The sequence below is a fragment of the Amblyomma americanum genome, chromosome 6, assembly GCF_052857255.1.
Source record: "Amblyomma americanum isolate KBUSLIRL-KWMA chromosome 6, ASM5285725v1, whole genome shotgun sequence".
Lineage (NCBI taxonomy): Eukaryota > Metazoa > Arthropoda > Arachnida > Ixodida > Ixodidae > Amblyomma > Amblyomma americanum.
This window is the reverse complement of record NC_135502.1, coordinates 54,793,610-54,809,051: the sequence shown is the minus strand read 5'-3', so window position 1 is coordinate 54,809,051 and position 15,442 is coordinate 54,793,610. Positions and strand designations below refer to the sequence as shown.

The 15,442-nt window shown below is 48.3% G+C and overlaps 1 protein-coding gene across 1 annotated transcript in view; it reads left to right on the top strand.

The window, feature by feature from the left end:
* The window catches only part of LOC144095266 (uncharacterized), a 38,115-nt gene that overhangs the window by 11,420 nt on the left and 11,253 nt on the right, over positions 1-15,442 (top strand). The window contains exons 5-8 of the mRNA XM_077629044.1: positions 3,034-3,054; positions 4,534-4,596; positions 9,661-10,124; positions 13,944-14,150. Of these exons, the coding sequence (XP_077485170.1) occupies positions 3,034-3,054; positions 4,534-4,596; positions 9,661-10,124; positions 13,944-14,150 (755 nt within the window). The remainder of the gene's footprint in view (positions 1-3,033; positions 3,055-4,533; positions 4,597-9,660; positions 10,125-13,943; positions 14,151-15,442) is intronic.

Below are 15,442 nucleotides of genomic sequence, written 5' to 3'. Positions count from 1 at the left end.
CAGCTGCCTCGGGTGGACGCGGCGAACAGGATACAGGCCGCTCCGTCGCAGCAGGTGGCAGTTAGACGATGTGCACCGCACAACAAGCCTGGGTGGCTCCACCGGATCTGCAAAATTGCCGAAACGCTCTCGGCGTGCCTTTAACGTAGGTCACGGGAGATGAAACAGCATCCGCAAGGACCTCGTGGTACAATGCCTAACTCGCTAGCAAAACGTGTCGGGCGGCTGTGCAAACGCGAAGTTCGCATGAAAAAAGCCCTTTCTTGAGTTGAACGAGACTGCTCAGTTCGTGCGAGGTTACAAAAAAAAACTGGCGGGCAGCAAAGTGCGCCCCCTCTCAACACCACGGTCCGGTGGTCGTGTCTCTTCTGACGTGGTGCAGGCAGTTCCGAAAAATCTCAGGCCTAACTACAACTCCGACAACGACCGTGAACACAACAAAGACCCGAAACGGGTTATGTGCGCGCAGCCGCGAGGAGACATCAGCTTTGTGGGGTGGTCCTACCCGCTCACTGCACGAAGCAGGTTCTGAGCAGTCGGCGCCGGCCGTATCGGGCGGTGTCGGAGCGCCCGGTGCCGAGCTGCAATACCAGCGAGCTAGTAGCGGCACCCGTGGCCCCAGTCCTACCGGCTCCTGGAGCCGCGACTACCATAGACGAAAAAGAGACACCAGAGAAAAAGATATACAGAAAACTCGGACCACCCACGCGGCTTCCGTACTCACTCGCTTCGGGCTCGGCAACTCTGCGGGCGCTAGCCCTCACGTCCCCTCGATGGGGACCAAATGCTTCTCGTGAAAAATTTCCAGGGAAAACTTGACGAAAATGTGCTGAGCATGTCGAAAAGTTGAAACATACTGTAGCGCAATGCACCTCGCACTCAAGAAAACATGCCGCAGCTCCTATTGATCAACGTTCACTCTAGGCCTAGCACTTGTCAAGTCTGTACAAAGAGAGTTCCTTGAACCGAACCTACAATCGTCTAATGTTTCAAGAGCAGGCCCCACGTTGGGCGTCAGATGTAGGGTTGATTCTGGCGAGAGATAAATACGTTCTCTCCACTTAAGCGCGGCTTACATAGTTCAAAGCCGCCCGGACCCCACCCCGTGATCGCGTACGCTACCGAGCGCACGCCAACCACGGCGGGCCTTGCTCTGACGGGACAAAGGAACGACACATTGGCTGACACAAACAGGCATTTATTGCTACAGTAACAATAATGCCAGCTAGCAACAAAACGCGCTAAGGAATCGAGGTCGTCCGACTCACCAGCAAGGTTACCAGCGAATGTTCGCCCACGCTAGGGCGAGGGATACTCCGAGGCCTGGACGGGACGAGATACGGGAGCCAGTCTTCTCGCCGCTTCCTCGCCCCGCTGGCGGAGAGTGGAACCGCGTGCGAAATGTCCGCTCGCGCCGACGACCCCTGCCGAAAACGACTGCTGCCCTCTCCCGCACGCGAGATGCAAGCCGTCTCTAGCGCTGCGACGCTGGCGCCGTTTTCTTAGTTAATGTAACTAACAAGGAAATGTGCCCCTCCTCGAGGCGAGGCTGCACGGTGCATCGCGGGAAAGCAAACAAGGGGAGGCTGCGGGGCAGCCCCGCCAGATTAGGCCCCTACAACACCGCCGACAATTTCGAACACCATAGAAATGGCTGCGTGCGGCCTCCATAATTCCAGAGATGAATTGATTCCGAAAATGATAAGGAGTGGTACAGATGGGTACACGTCCATGAACATAAAAAAGAATCGTTACATAGTTTCGGGGCAAAATATTTCCCCGAAGTTGCTGCAAAGTAACACGACACGGCTATTAAATCCGATTTGGTACTAGGCCATATACCTCAAAAATAACGTCATACTGCCGTAAGTTCGGCAAACCCAATGGCAGGGCTCGATCAGGGGACGTCAGTACCCACATGACGTCGGAGCTGTTTGATGACACCAGTGTCGAAACTGCCCTTCGAAGACCGAGTATTTTCTGTTGCCATTTCGCGAAGTTTAGACGATGGAACCTCCAGTTGGGAACGGGAAGAAGAAACTGCCACTATTCGTCATTATTCGCTTCAGAAACGTTAAAATGTATCGAAATTCTAGCTTTTAAGTATCTGACTATCGTTGCATTTTTAACAGCCTCTGTTTCGCTGGTTTCGTTTCCAAGTACCTTCGCGTCTCTGCGCCGTATGTTAGAGTAGACTTTCCTCAGATTTTTGGTCTAGAAAGACCGAAGTATCTGATATTTTTCCTATGGGTAACTTAGCTTCGAAGCTGGTACGTTAAAGAGCGAAGACGACGTTGCTGAATCGATAGGTGGAAACTTGCTGCATCAATGTACCCAAACTGCTCATTGTTCTTATCTTACTCATTATCTCGTGCGACTGAAAGAGAGAGCGGCTGAAAAAGTCTCTCCGCAAACGTAACTTCGCGCTGCCGAGTGCGTATTCTATAAATAAGAAAAGCCACTAAGTACGGGCCCAGCTCACATTTGTCACACTTTCTAAAAAACTACCGATATAAGGGCAACCTTAACCCCAGAAACGGCTTGTTCCGTGGGGGATATTATGATTTTCTGGTTTGTAGCCTTTCCATGTCTGTAATCCAGAATTGCAGCTCTGCATGCTTCCCTTATAAAATGGTCTATAGACAGTCTATAGAGTTCTTATAGACTCTAATTGCTTTCATATAGGTGTTTCTTTTTGTGTAATCATAGCCTATACACTGCCTATCGAAAAAATCTGCTAAAAGTGTATGTCCATAAATCTATAGTATTTGTACTGCCTATAGACTGTAGTCTAGGGTTTGTCTATAAAAAGTCTATAGACTTTATAGACAGAAGTATAGGGACAGTCTATAGACTGTCTAAAAAAATTTGTAAGGGCTGGTCCCGCTTTTGGCAGCCTCGGGACTCCTAGATGAGCAAGCTTGATGAGAACCGCTTCAATACACCTGCAGTCTTAAGACAAGGTATCCGAAAAGCGGAAGTCCGAGTCTTTTCGATCCACTGATTTTTCACCTTTCTCTTCTTTTCTCGCAGGTTCCCCGGATGCAACGGAGGGTAAGTGAAGCATAAACGCACTGGCATCGAAGCTATAGCCTCGCAGCCTCCCCGACAAATTCTTTGCTCGAGGCCCTTGTTCTTTCGTAAAGCACAGGTTGCATTTGGCTCGGGGATAGTCAAGCGCTAACGGACAAGGGAAAGACGAGAGAGGAGAGGTGGTACACTCCAGGACACGCACTGTACAACCATGGTCATAAGGTTACGAAACACGACATTAGTGCAAAAAATTTACTTTCTTTGCATCCAGTGTGCTCTACTTGGATTTAATGGTCCACTGTGTAATTCGTGCGCGTATAATTTGCCTGTGATATATATATATATATATATATATATATATATATATATATATATATATATATATATATATATATATATATATATATATATATATATATATATATATATATATATATATATATTGGAGGCTGCGCGTGCCCTGCAACGATGTATAAAGTTTTCTATTATTGCGTTCCATAAACGTTTGACTGAGGAAGTACAGTCGATGACAAAAGTCTCTGGACCACGTGTTCCTAAAACGAATTCAATAGCCCTGGTATTAGCCGACGGCTGGAATCCACACTTGTGGAGGTGAAAGAACAAATATTTTGTTTTCACCTCCACAAGTGTGGTCTCCAGCCGCCGGCTAATAGCAAAGCTATCGGCTTCGTTTGAGGAACATGTGGTCCAGAGACTATTGTCCCCGACTGTACGTGCCTCGTCTCGCAATAATCGGCACATACTAATGGCCAGTGCGTGCGCAACAATGCTCCGTTAAAAAGAGGAGGTCGGAGCTGAACATAGGCCGCTACCGCTTCTCGTTTTCACGTGAATATTTGTTTTGTATGGATATTCTCGCAAGTAGCGAATAAGCATACGAATATTCGATTCGCATTCGATCTGGTTCTTCAACTATTCGATTTGTTTTTTAAACACACAGTTCGTATTCGATGCGGTACCGAAGCTAGACTATACGTGTTCGGCTCACTGTCTAAAAAGTAATACTTGCACAACCCCGGTGCATTTGTCTTCTTCCTCAACAGCTCAGTTCACAGGCTTGTCGCCGGAAGGTTAAAATGTGGCTAGAAATTTTTTCTTCACTTGCACATGCCCATTCCCACCCACTTGCGTCCTATTAAAGACCTACACAGCCATTGCACGTTTTGGGGTGCACAGTTGTTTAGTGCGCCTTGGAATATTATGACTTTTGGATTGAACAGTACGCCAACTGCAACCACTGTAATTTCAGCACTGCCGTTGCACTGCCACTTCGGGGGAGCGCCACTGCGGCCCGAATCATACGCTGTGCCTATGGTGTTACACTGTGTGGGAGTTTGGCTCATATGATCGTCTTGAGAGCTGCACGCATTGAAAGTTCCACCAAGAATTGGGCAAAAATATTGTGCCACTGACACTGGGCGCCAGCACAATGCGATTCGTGTGCACTGAATCTTTGATATCTTGTGCGGTTCTGTACAGGTAATGATGGCGAATCCGACGGCGGCGGCGATTCATCAGGCCCACCTGCCTACAAGGCTCCTGGTAAGAATTCATTTCGAATGCAGCCATATGAAGCATTAAAAGACAGTATTCTGTACAGGCAAGGTCCCCGCCGCGGTGGCTCAGTGGCTAGGGCGCTCGACTACTGATCCAGAGCTCCCGGGTTCGAACCCAACCGCGGCGGCTGCGTTTTTATGGAGGAAAAACGCTAAGGCGCCCGTGTGCTGTGCGATGTCAGTGCACGTTAAAGATCCCCAGGTGGTCGAAATTATTCCGGAGCCCTCCACTACGGCACCTCTCTCTTCCTTTCTTCTTTCACTCCCTCCTTTATCCCTTCCCTTACGGCGCGGTTCAGGTGTCCAACGATATATGAGACAGATACTGCGTCATTTCCTTTCCCCAAAAAAAACCAATTATTGTACAGGCAAGGATAAGCGTTTTAAATTCTCCGAAGCACTTCAACCCCATTGAAAACTACTAGCTTCCCATTAGAAGTCGCCGCAAATTATTGACTCACAAACCAAGCAAACCATTACAATAGGTCGCAAGTTGTTCCTGCAGACGAACACGCTGCGAAGCTATTATATATTTAACCTCAGAATTTTTAAAATTCCATGCCCAATTTAAACGGCACCCTTAGTAAGCACGATAGCATTCTTATGCAGAGTACTCGCCTCAAACGCACCTCCCTGAACGCCCTTGCGTAGCACACGGGTGATCACGAAACTTGCACGACACTGCAGCCTCATGCAAAAGAGCGACTGCTATTCCCACTAGCTACCCTCCTACTCAGAATTCCAGTTGTAAGGTGCACGCTTGTGATACCGCTGCCCAAACGATTAAGATCCGTGCATAAGACTTGCATAAGAATGGCAGTGAGGACTGTAGTGCGGCCTGACCCCGGCGACCATAGCAACAAACCCTCTCACCATAAAATTTTATCCCGGAGTAGTACTTGGCTCCAGCTTATATATGAGCAAACTAAACTCCCAGCGCTCCGTCCCAAGCGGCGGCGGTGCAACTGACCAAGGCGGCGGTGAGACCTGTGACGCAGCGGAAGGTGCTACGAATTTCTGACTCTGTACAGGCCGGCGTTTGGAACTGAACCTGACAACGTGTAACGCTAGAACCTTATCTGGTGAGCCTAGTCTGGCTGTGCTGGCCGAGGAACTAGATTGGAGAAGTTTGGACGACATTTGAAAATTCATCATCATCAGCAGCCTGACTACGCCTACTGCAGGGCAAAGGCGTCTCCCCTATCTCTCCAACTGACACCGTCCTGTGCCAGCAACGGAAACTATGCCCGTATCCTATCCCCGGAACCTTCTAAAATTCATCTGGCCATACAGCTTTCTGCCACCCCTGCTACACTTGCCTTCTCTTGGAATCCAGTCCGTTCCCATCAAAGAGCATTGATCATCTTGCCTTAGCATTACGTGCCTTGCCCAAGTCCAATTCTTCCTCTAGATTTCTACTAGGTTATCATTTAGCCACGTTTGTTCCCTCACCCACTCTGCCCTCTTCTTGTCTCTTACCATTGCACCTATCATCTTCCTTTCGATTGCTTGCTGCGTTGTCCTTGACTAAAGTTGAACCCTTTTCGTTACCCCCCACGTTTCTGCCTCAAAGGTGAGCACCGGTAAGGTATAGCTGTTATATGCTTATCTCTTGAATGGTATTGGTAAACTGTCATTCATGATCTCAGAGAGCCTCCCAAACGCGCTCCACCCCATTCTTATCCTTCTAGTTATTTCACTCTTGTGATCCGGATCAGCAGTCACCATCTTCCCTAAGTAGACGTATTCCCGTACCTCTTCCTGTACCTCTCTACCAACTGCAAACTCCTGTTCTCTTCCGAGACTGTTGCATATTATTTTGGTTTTCTGCATATTAATTTTTAGACCCACCGTTCTCTTTTGCATGTCTAAATCATTAAGTGCGCTTTGCAGTTCGTCCCCTGAGTTACGTAGCAAGGCAATGTCAGCATTGAATCGCCGACTACTAAGGTATTCTCCACTAACACTTATCTCCAGCTGCCCCCAATTCAGGCTTCTGAATTCCTCTTTTAAACCGGCAGTGCGGAGCTTTGGCGAGATTGTGTCCCCCTACCTGACACTCTTGGAATTTTATTGCTGACTTTCTGGGGGACTATAGTGGCTGTGCAGGCGTTATAGATATCTGCTAGTATTTTTACTGAAAGCTCTTATACACCACGATTCGACTACGCCTACATGACTGCTGAGATCTCGAATGCCTCGTAATCAATGAAGGCGATATACGGGGTTGGTTATATTCTGCGCATTTCTGGGTCACTTGAGTGATAGTGTCAATATGGTCTATTGTCAAGTAGCATTTACGAAAGCGTGCCTGATCGTTTCGTTAGTCTAATGTTGTCCTGACTTTTTCAGCGATTACCTTAGTAAATACCTTATAGGCAACGGACAGCAAGCTGATCGGTCTGTAAATTTTCATCTCAATGACGTCTGCTTCCTTCTGGATTAAGTTTAAGATACTTATGGATTAAGACCGCAGTAATTGAGGGGCGGTTAAATTACCCTTTTCGGCTCTGGTGGCGTCAGTTCACACCACAAAAAAAAACTGCGCTCGCGCTTCAGTAACCGACAAAAAGACTTCAGTTTAAAAGAACAGCTCCTCCGGGATCCCTGTTGCTATCGGCATCGCTGCTCATGCATTTCCATTAAGTAGAAATGTCTAAGGAAGAAGCAGCAGCAGCATGGTAAGCATGGGATGAAGGAGCGGAGGTATAGCCAATTTGTAGATTTATATCTCCCTAACCATTCTTTCTTTTCCGCTCACATTTTTAAATGCTTTTGTGAAACGCCTATACGAGCTCACTTCCACATCAAAAATACTATTGAATGCGTAGCGGTTCCTCTCCTACACGTTTTTGGCATGTGCAATTTTGATACCACCAGGGGTCAACGGTTGCCAGCGGTGGCCATTGAGTGATAATAGGTAACATTTCGAGAGGAAGTTCTGCTGGTCTTTTTTGTGGTTGAACTTGTACTGCTGAGTTGGTAGACTGCTGACATGAATATTCCTCGCGGCCAGTAGACGAAATCTTAAAAAATAACTTTTCGAAAATGAAAATTCGTTTTTTGGGAAAAGAAGTCACGCAGTATCTGTCTCACATCTCGGCGGACACCTGAACCGCGCCGTAAGGGAAGGGAGAAAGGAGGGAGTGAATAATAATAATTGGTTTTTTGGGGAAAGGAAATGCGCAGAATCTTTCTCATATATCGTTGGACACCTGAATCGCGCCGTAAGAGAAGGGATAAAGGAGGGAGTGAAAGAGGAAAGGAAGAAGAGGTGCCGTAGTGGAGGGCTCCGGAATCATTTCGACCACCTGGGGATTTTTAACGTGCACTGACATCGCACAGCACACGGGCGCCTTAGCGTTTTTCCTCCATAAAAACGCAGCCGTCGCGGTCGGGTTCGAACCCGGGAACTCCGGATCAGTAGTTGAGCGCCCTAACCACTGAGCCACCGCGGCGGATGAGGGAGTAAAAGAAAGGAAGAAAGAGGGAGTGAAAGAAGAAAGGAAGAAAGAGGTGCCGTAGTGGAAGGCTCCGGATAATTTTAACCACCTGGGGATCTTCGTGAACTGACATCGCACAGCACACGGGCGCCTTTGCGTTTCGCCTCCATCGAAACGTGGCCGCAGCGGTCGGAGTTGAGCTTTTTGATGAATGGCAATTTTTGCTATCATAGAAGGTGGCGATGTTGGGATCGAGCCTGGAAATGACAATGCGGACGTCGGCAAACCGCAACCGGAGCAAAGGAAGAGCGAGAATACACGAAGGCCTTACCTTGCGCTTTTATTTATTTTTTCTAACGCACCCCCCCCCCCTTTCTGCGAGCATCGGCAGTGAGCTGCAAGAAGCGACCGGGGCATTCACACCTCTGCAGCACGTGTAGCGCACCCCTGAGGCTGGGAGCAATGTAGCGTGGTTGGCTACTTTTTCTTAAGAACGCGTATTCGATGTGCTCATAAACAACTTTTGCTTTCTGCCCGGCCGAGAGATATCCGCGCCGCATTCGGATTGATATAAAACATCTTTATTTACTGCCGCATTCAGAGAAACATCCAGCGGATAGAGCGCCATTTGGGTGTACATCCGTTTTCACAACATACATTTATCGTGGCTTTTTTAAAAGGTAGCTTCGAAATGACGAGTCACGCTTTGTCATACACTTCTTCAAAGCACTCGAACCAACTTCTAACGAACGGCCGCCTTCTTGCGTGCTCTGTCAAATGAGAAATGTAGTCTGGCAAGTTTTGCTTACATGTGTTTCTAAGGGCCGCACCCCTGTTTCAAACTCCCAGCCGGGAGTCACTCCCAAGCGTATGTGTTATAAAAATGCATCTCCTCCGAAATTACGCTTTACACCTTCAGAGCAACATTCGCCTCCATGTTTTCCTATGGGCGCTAAGCTTATTTTGCACCCCCCCCCCCCCCCCCCCAAGTTTTACCCCAGTCGTCCAAGCCGGCGACAGCAGCGCCACCTCATCTTGCTTACGTCACAGATCGCTGTTGGTCTGTACAACGCCAATTGTTACGTGGTAATATACTGTGCTTGGGGCGGGCACATGCTATGCTATTGCGGTTTAGCCGGCCAGCGAGAGCTAGCTGTTGGATGAATAATGATACAGCTGGCAACGTAGAGGAATTCTAGAGGATTAACAAGATGGCGGCATTTATCGTAATTAAGCTCAATAAGAGGCAAAATTCGAAGGTTGTACAGGCCCATGCACCAACATCCAGTCATTATAACGGGCGAAAAGTTTGGCGAAGACATAGAATTGGCAATAAAGTGAAAACGCAGTATATTGCACTGACGGGCGATTTCAATGCCGAAGTATAGGCGAGAAGCATGAATGATAATCTGACAAATAACTTCACGGAGTGCTCAATAAAAGTAGGGCATATATTAGCTAGACAAGATATACGCGCGAGCTCTCGCAGAAGACGAAAGACTTGATAAACGCCAAAGCATGAAAGCTTATAATCCACATAGCGTGAATTTGCATGCTTGTAATAAAGTTACGTCTGCCCCACAAAAATGTGAACATCTTTCTTTTAGCACCACCTGCTACGCCGAAGACAACAGAGGCGACAACAGCAGCATCTGCCACGACGACGGAAGCTGTTACGGCGGCATCCAAGCCGACGGACGCTACTACTACGATGGCTACCACAGCAATGACTACTACAAGAACGACTACCACAACGAAAACGACTACTACGACGAAAAAAACCACTACGACGACTACGACGAAGAAGACCACTACGACGAAGAAGACCACTACGACGAAGAAGACCACTACGACGAAGAAGACCACTACGACGAAGAAGACCACGACTACGAAGAAGACGACGACCACGCCGAAGAAAAGCGGCATATTGTTCTGCGCGGTCGGCATGAGATTTTCCAGCACGGCGGCCATTGAGACCGGTTTCTGCGACTACGCCGTATTCCGCGACATTGTTCTCAAGGTGGAAATGTACAGCTTGTACGGCGACACCCAGTGGACAGTTTTCGTTCAAGTGAGTTTCTACTTTTGCAATCACCCGCTTTTCCTTTAAAACGGCACTGCACGTTTGAAGCATGTCTGCAGGCGACACATGCACTGTGATACTCCGCTGTAGCGATCTCCGGGGGACATTAGAAACGTGCTCTCAGAATACTCAAAACTTGGGGAAATGTATCGCGCACTTCGTACTTCTCATCAAGTGCAGTAATTGTCTGCTGAACCTGAGGCGCAGCGATGTGGAAAGGGCATAGTCTAGCGAGAGGGAGAGCAAGCGCCAACCACTAGTGCAGCCACGGCCGGTCTCGAGGAGATCGCGCGCCCTTTCGTACGGCCTCCGCACTGAGCGCGCAGACAATGGGGGCTCTTCAATGCGAGTCCCGCTCTCCGCGCGATGCAAGCGGACATCCCCCCTCCCCACATCCCCTTTCCCCATCCCCGCTCCAAGCTGTGCCCCCGCGACATGGGTGGCAGAAATCGAGCACATTCCCCCCACGTAGCCACAAGAAGAAGAGGAGCCGCTAGGGGCGCGGTGACCCTACCGTTCGCGGGCCGCTCGCATCTGAGGCAGCTGGTGGTGCGCGCCTGGCTTCGCGCTTCCGAGCGCTGATTAACCAAAATCGGTGCCTCGGAAAAAAAAAAAACCAATCAGAGGAACAACACGGGCATGTACGTTATGGAGATAGAACTACAGAGGATAATTTTTCAAATAGCAAAGGCTGTTCAAAAATACAAGTCACCCTCCCATTTCCGGAATATAAACAGGAATATAGGGCAGTTATTGCGGAGATCAATGCACGATTTATATTGTTCCAGCCAAAGTAAGCAAGCTCTGGAAGTACGCACGCAAGAATATAGGTGGTTGTTTGCTCAAATCGGTAGAAATGTTGGGCTCTTAGTGAATCATATACGTATATCACTTTTCCAAAACAGTATGTAGCATCGATACCCTCAAATATTACCGACAGATGCCTAAACAAAGCACTAATTTCGTTACATAACGTATTTCGTGCAGCACATCGGCCCGTAAATAATTTCTTAAAGCGGGTGAGTTCCATAGGCTGATAATGTCAAGCCAGTGATGTCACATTCAAGTTTCAGAAAAGAAAACTTGCACAGTGTAGATATTGCAGGGGTGAATTGGCTAAACCCACGATTCGAACTTTGCTAAATTTATCTCTCATGGTTATCGCTTGTCGCGCATTCTCTATGAAAGGGTACTGCAGATGGTGGATGGTTCATGGCAGAGTGGATGTAAGCACGCGATAATTGGTGGATGGGCACTCACCATGGCTAAATTTTAGGCTCCTCTCGAGCGGAATCACATGTACGACCTTTCTCTTCTATGAAGCTTATAGCCTTGCGATTAGGAAACGCCAGGCAGCTTCGCTGTTAAAGTCAGCGGTCGTGACGCTGTCAGTGAAGCTACGCTAATTTTTATTTCAAAATGTTGACGCATTATCAGCTCTTCACCGATAATTTCGGCTCTTATCAGGTCTTCGCCGATAACTCCATATTGACAGGAGGCGCTTACAGGCCCATCTCCTGATGCTTAAAAAGAAACCGTGTTCTTAAATAAAAGAGTACCAATTTTGTTTTGCGCAGGCCTCATCATTTACGACCCGCGCTTGCCTAGCTTTGGTTCCACCGCGCTCGTTGTCTGCTCCCGTAGTTGCGCCCAAGAGCTGATTTTTATTTTTATTGGCGCTTTGCTTGGTTTTTATTTGCTCGATGCACCTACAACGCGCCGAGTCCGATTCATAGAACGAAAGCTCATCTTTGGAGGAGGGACTGCAGGCAACCAGCTCCGACTCCGAACCCGACACATCCGACAGACCGCAGAGGCAGGCGCGAAGCGACGACGTTAAATCAAACTGGAATACCATATTCCGAAAAAAAAAATGTCATTTTTGCACCTAATATATTCTTTCTTTTTCTTCATCCTTTAGCACCATGAAAAATAGATTAGATTGGCCATAGGGCCACGTTTCCGGCTGGCGGGTTTGCGCATCACGTGCTCTCGCATACTCCCAATGCGCGTGCTCGGCAGGCATGCTTTAATCCGGTATTTGTCTACGTTAGTAAGTCTCCTTTGTGCCAGAGCTCTAATAATACTGTCGCGCTGCTGCAAATCGATTCGATTGCCTAGCATCGTTCGAGAAAAGCAATCAGTAGTTCTTATACTGTCTTGGGAGAAGAACGCAGTGGATAAAGTATTGCAATATTTCTCGTGGTAAGGCGTGGAAATTGCATGAAATGCTTTGCATTACCGGCGTGGCACTAAGATGGTTTATAGGTGAAGCTAATCGCATTCTCAAAATGGGCCTCGTCCAACTAATGCCCCTTCACAACACGCCATAGAAGCGCAGAACAAGACAGAGACGCAAGCGTTCAGGCCTCCACGAGTCAAAGTCCCAGGGCTGTGGAGAAATACAACCATCACATTCGCGCCGCCGCAGAGGTTCGAGAGCGCGCGCCCCGGTCCATCCTCTGCCGCCGCCTTCACTAGACACCTTTAGCATACCGTGTACCGTGTTACCGGTACCGAAGTATCGGGAGCCTGCGCACTGCCAATGCGCATGCGCAAATCGCCTTGACAGCGCCAGATGGCGCCAGGTACCCGGTAGCTGCGCGCGCGCCTGCAGCGTCGGGACCAATCAGCACGCGCTCAGCGGCTGTGGGCGGGCTCCGCTGCCGTGATCCGCTTCCGCGAGGCGACACTGCGCGTGTGCAGAACGCGCCATGAGGGCGCCAGATGGCGCTACGTTCCCGTCAACTGCGTGCGCGCCTTCTGCGTCGGGACCAATCAGCGTGTACGCAATGGTGCCCCGCGGAAGCGGATCACGGTAGCCTATCGTGTATCACGCTGTGCTATAACTCTCTAATAACATGGTGCACGGTATGCTAAAGTTGTCTAATGAGTTTTGCGCGAAAGCGTAAAGGCCCCGTGTCGCAGAAAATCCGGGAAAGAGGAAACATGTCTCTGTGTCCAGGTGGCAAAAGGAACTTCTGTCGCATCTAGCCTTAGAGGCGGAGCTTAAGTGTCCACCAGTTTTTAAAGGACGACAAGCGTCTTATCGCTAGGCTGCGATGAATCAAGCTGCGACAACGGAGATAAAATCATCCTAGCAAACGCAGTGTAGCAGCTACACAGCAGACAGCCTAATCTACGCCACGTTATTAAAGTCTTTGAAAACTCACACCGCACCTTTTCTTTCCCGGTCCGTCTGTTTGCGTCCGCCAAGCTGACAACAGTTCGGACGGAAAGTTCGCTTCATCATGTTTTCCCTCCGGTTCCTGGGTGATGTTCACACGACTTTACCGAGAACGGGAGCTTAAAGGGTTTCGTGTTTAACGCGTGCCACTTACTCAGTCAGGCTGTTGGAATCCTTCCACTCACCCCTCGGTTATTGTTGGAGCGACTTTATTCTGGATGCTAATATGGATCTCGTACTACGCGCCTTAAACATTGGCTGAAAGACAACAGGGATTCATGAATCGGCTGAAGTCCAGAAGGAGTTCCATCAGCACTAAATTCAGCGGAAACATTTGCGTGGCTGAGGGAACACTGTGGCCTCTGTTTTAGCATGGAACGATCACTGGCGGGCAGTTCTGAGGCTTGCCAATTTTCGCAGTTCGGTGGTGGCTAGTTCTAAAGGGTTGGAAGCCGAAAGAGAGTTTTGTATGAACTAGTATTCGTTCGTATACATAGCGTCATGCAGCCTGATCATCACATCGCCAGGCTTGAACGTATCGAGCTCGAAACTTTGATGTCAGCGCCAGCGAGGTGTCTCGGCGACTGTGCCATCCCCGCGCGTTCGCCCTCGATTTGCAGGCATTTCAGAAGAAGGGGCGAACCCGACCTGGTGTGAGCTTTGCAATAGATCAAGCAACGAGGGAAGGAAGCACCGTTAAGGAGATTCCGAAGGAAGAGGATTTCATTAAATTACTTGTCACCGAAAAGCCGTACATTGTTGCTATGGGATTTCTCGACATATTCTTCGCCACAGCTAGCATGAGCACGTACTACCCACCGATGAAGGTAAGTTTTGATTTTGTACCCTCTTCTTTGAAGAAATGGAAATGCTGCGCATTTTGAATCAATCCATTTTGTTTTCATTTCATTGCCTTCTATCCATTGTTCACTAATTCCGCTAATATAGGCTGCGGGGGCCGTGACGCTGGTCGTGCTAAAAAACATGCCTATTATGCGACTTGCGAAACGTGCCCCACGCCCGTGCCTCACTAGTAGACCGTGTCGCCTATGCCGTCGAATACGGAGCACGAAGACTCGTTCGACACGCCCAACGAACTTTGTCGGCGCTCGTCTCGCTAGAGAAACTTAACGATGGCTCTTGAATAACTTGCGTATCATGGTCGTGGCTGTGAATAGACTGTGGTGGTTGCAGGAAGGGGTTAGTGGCTGTTCCTGCATGTTGTCGGTCGTTTGCTTCCCCGCCCCCTGTTTCGTCACGACTGACATCAACGTGAAATGAAATTAAAACAAAATGAAGCATTACGTAAAACCGTTCCAGCATAACTACGGATTCTTTCTAGCTGGTAGCATTCCACGCTTATTCAATGGCCTGAACATGTGCATCTGTAGGCAGTCGAACAATTTCGATTCAATCAGTTGAAGTCAGCTGTCGCCAAAGCCGTGAACGAATTAAGCCCTGTGACGACAGGAAGATCGGGAGCTACCCAATGCAAGCGATAACATTTATGATTGTCAAAAGGAAAAAAAAAGTCAGAAGAGACCATTAAATTGGCAGTGAAGCCGTCGTTCATTCCATTTATGAAGCACAGAACAGTTACGCGTTGAAAAGGAAAGAGCTGCCCTGATCCCGCTCTCCCCAGATTCAAAAAAAGCCGTCTATAGGTAGGTCTATATCTAAATGTCTATAGGCAAAGTGGTCGTTGAAGTTTTCGAGACACGATGTTCGAGGGTCCTTATACTCAATGTTTTTTTTACTTGCTTCCTTCATGCTGAACCAGTACAACTTCATGACGCTTCACGCAGTGGCGGGTCTGGGAATATTCTGCATTTAGAGCTGTGTAATATTCCAAATGTTTTATCAAATGTTCAGCTTCAGCCGAGAATAGGTGATGACCATGAAGAGAAACGTACCTATCAGGAAAAAAATCTGTGAGAAGAGTCAATATACACACGTATAGCAAAGGCAATTATGGCGCCATCAACACGGGCATCGAAACCATATTTTCCTCTTTTCGATATTCCAGATGAACTTCGTTATGGAACCGTGGTCATAGAAAAAAATTCTAGAGCTTGAAGACAGGTTTATACTAGTGCGACGATTACCTTTTAGTAAATAA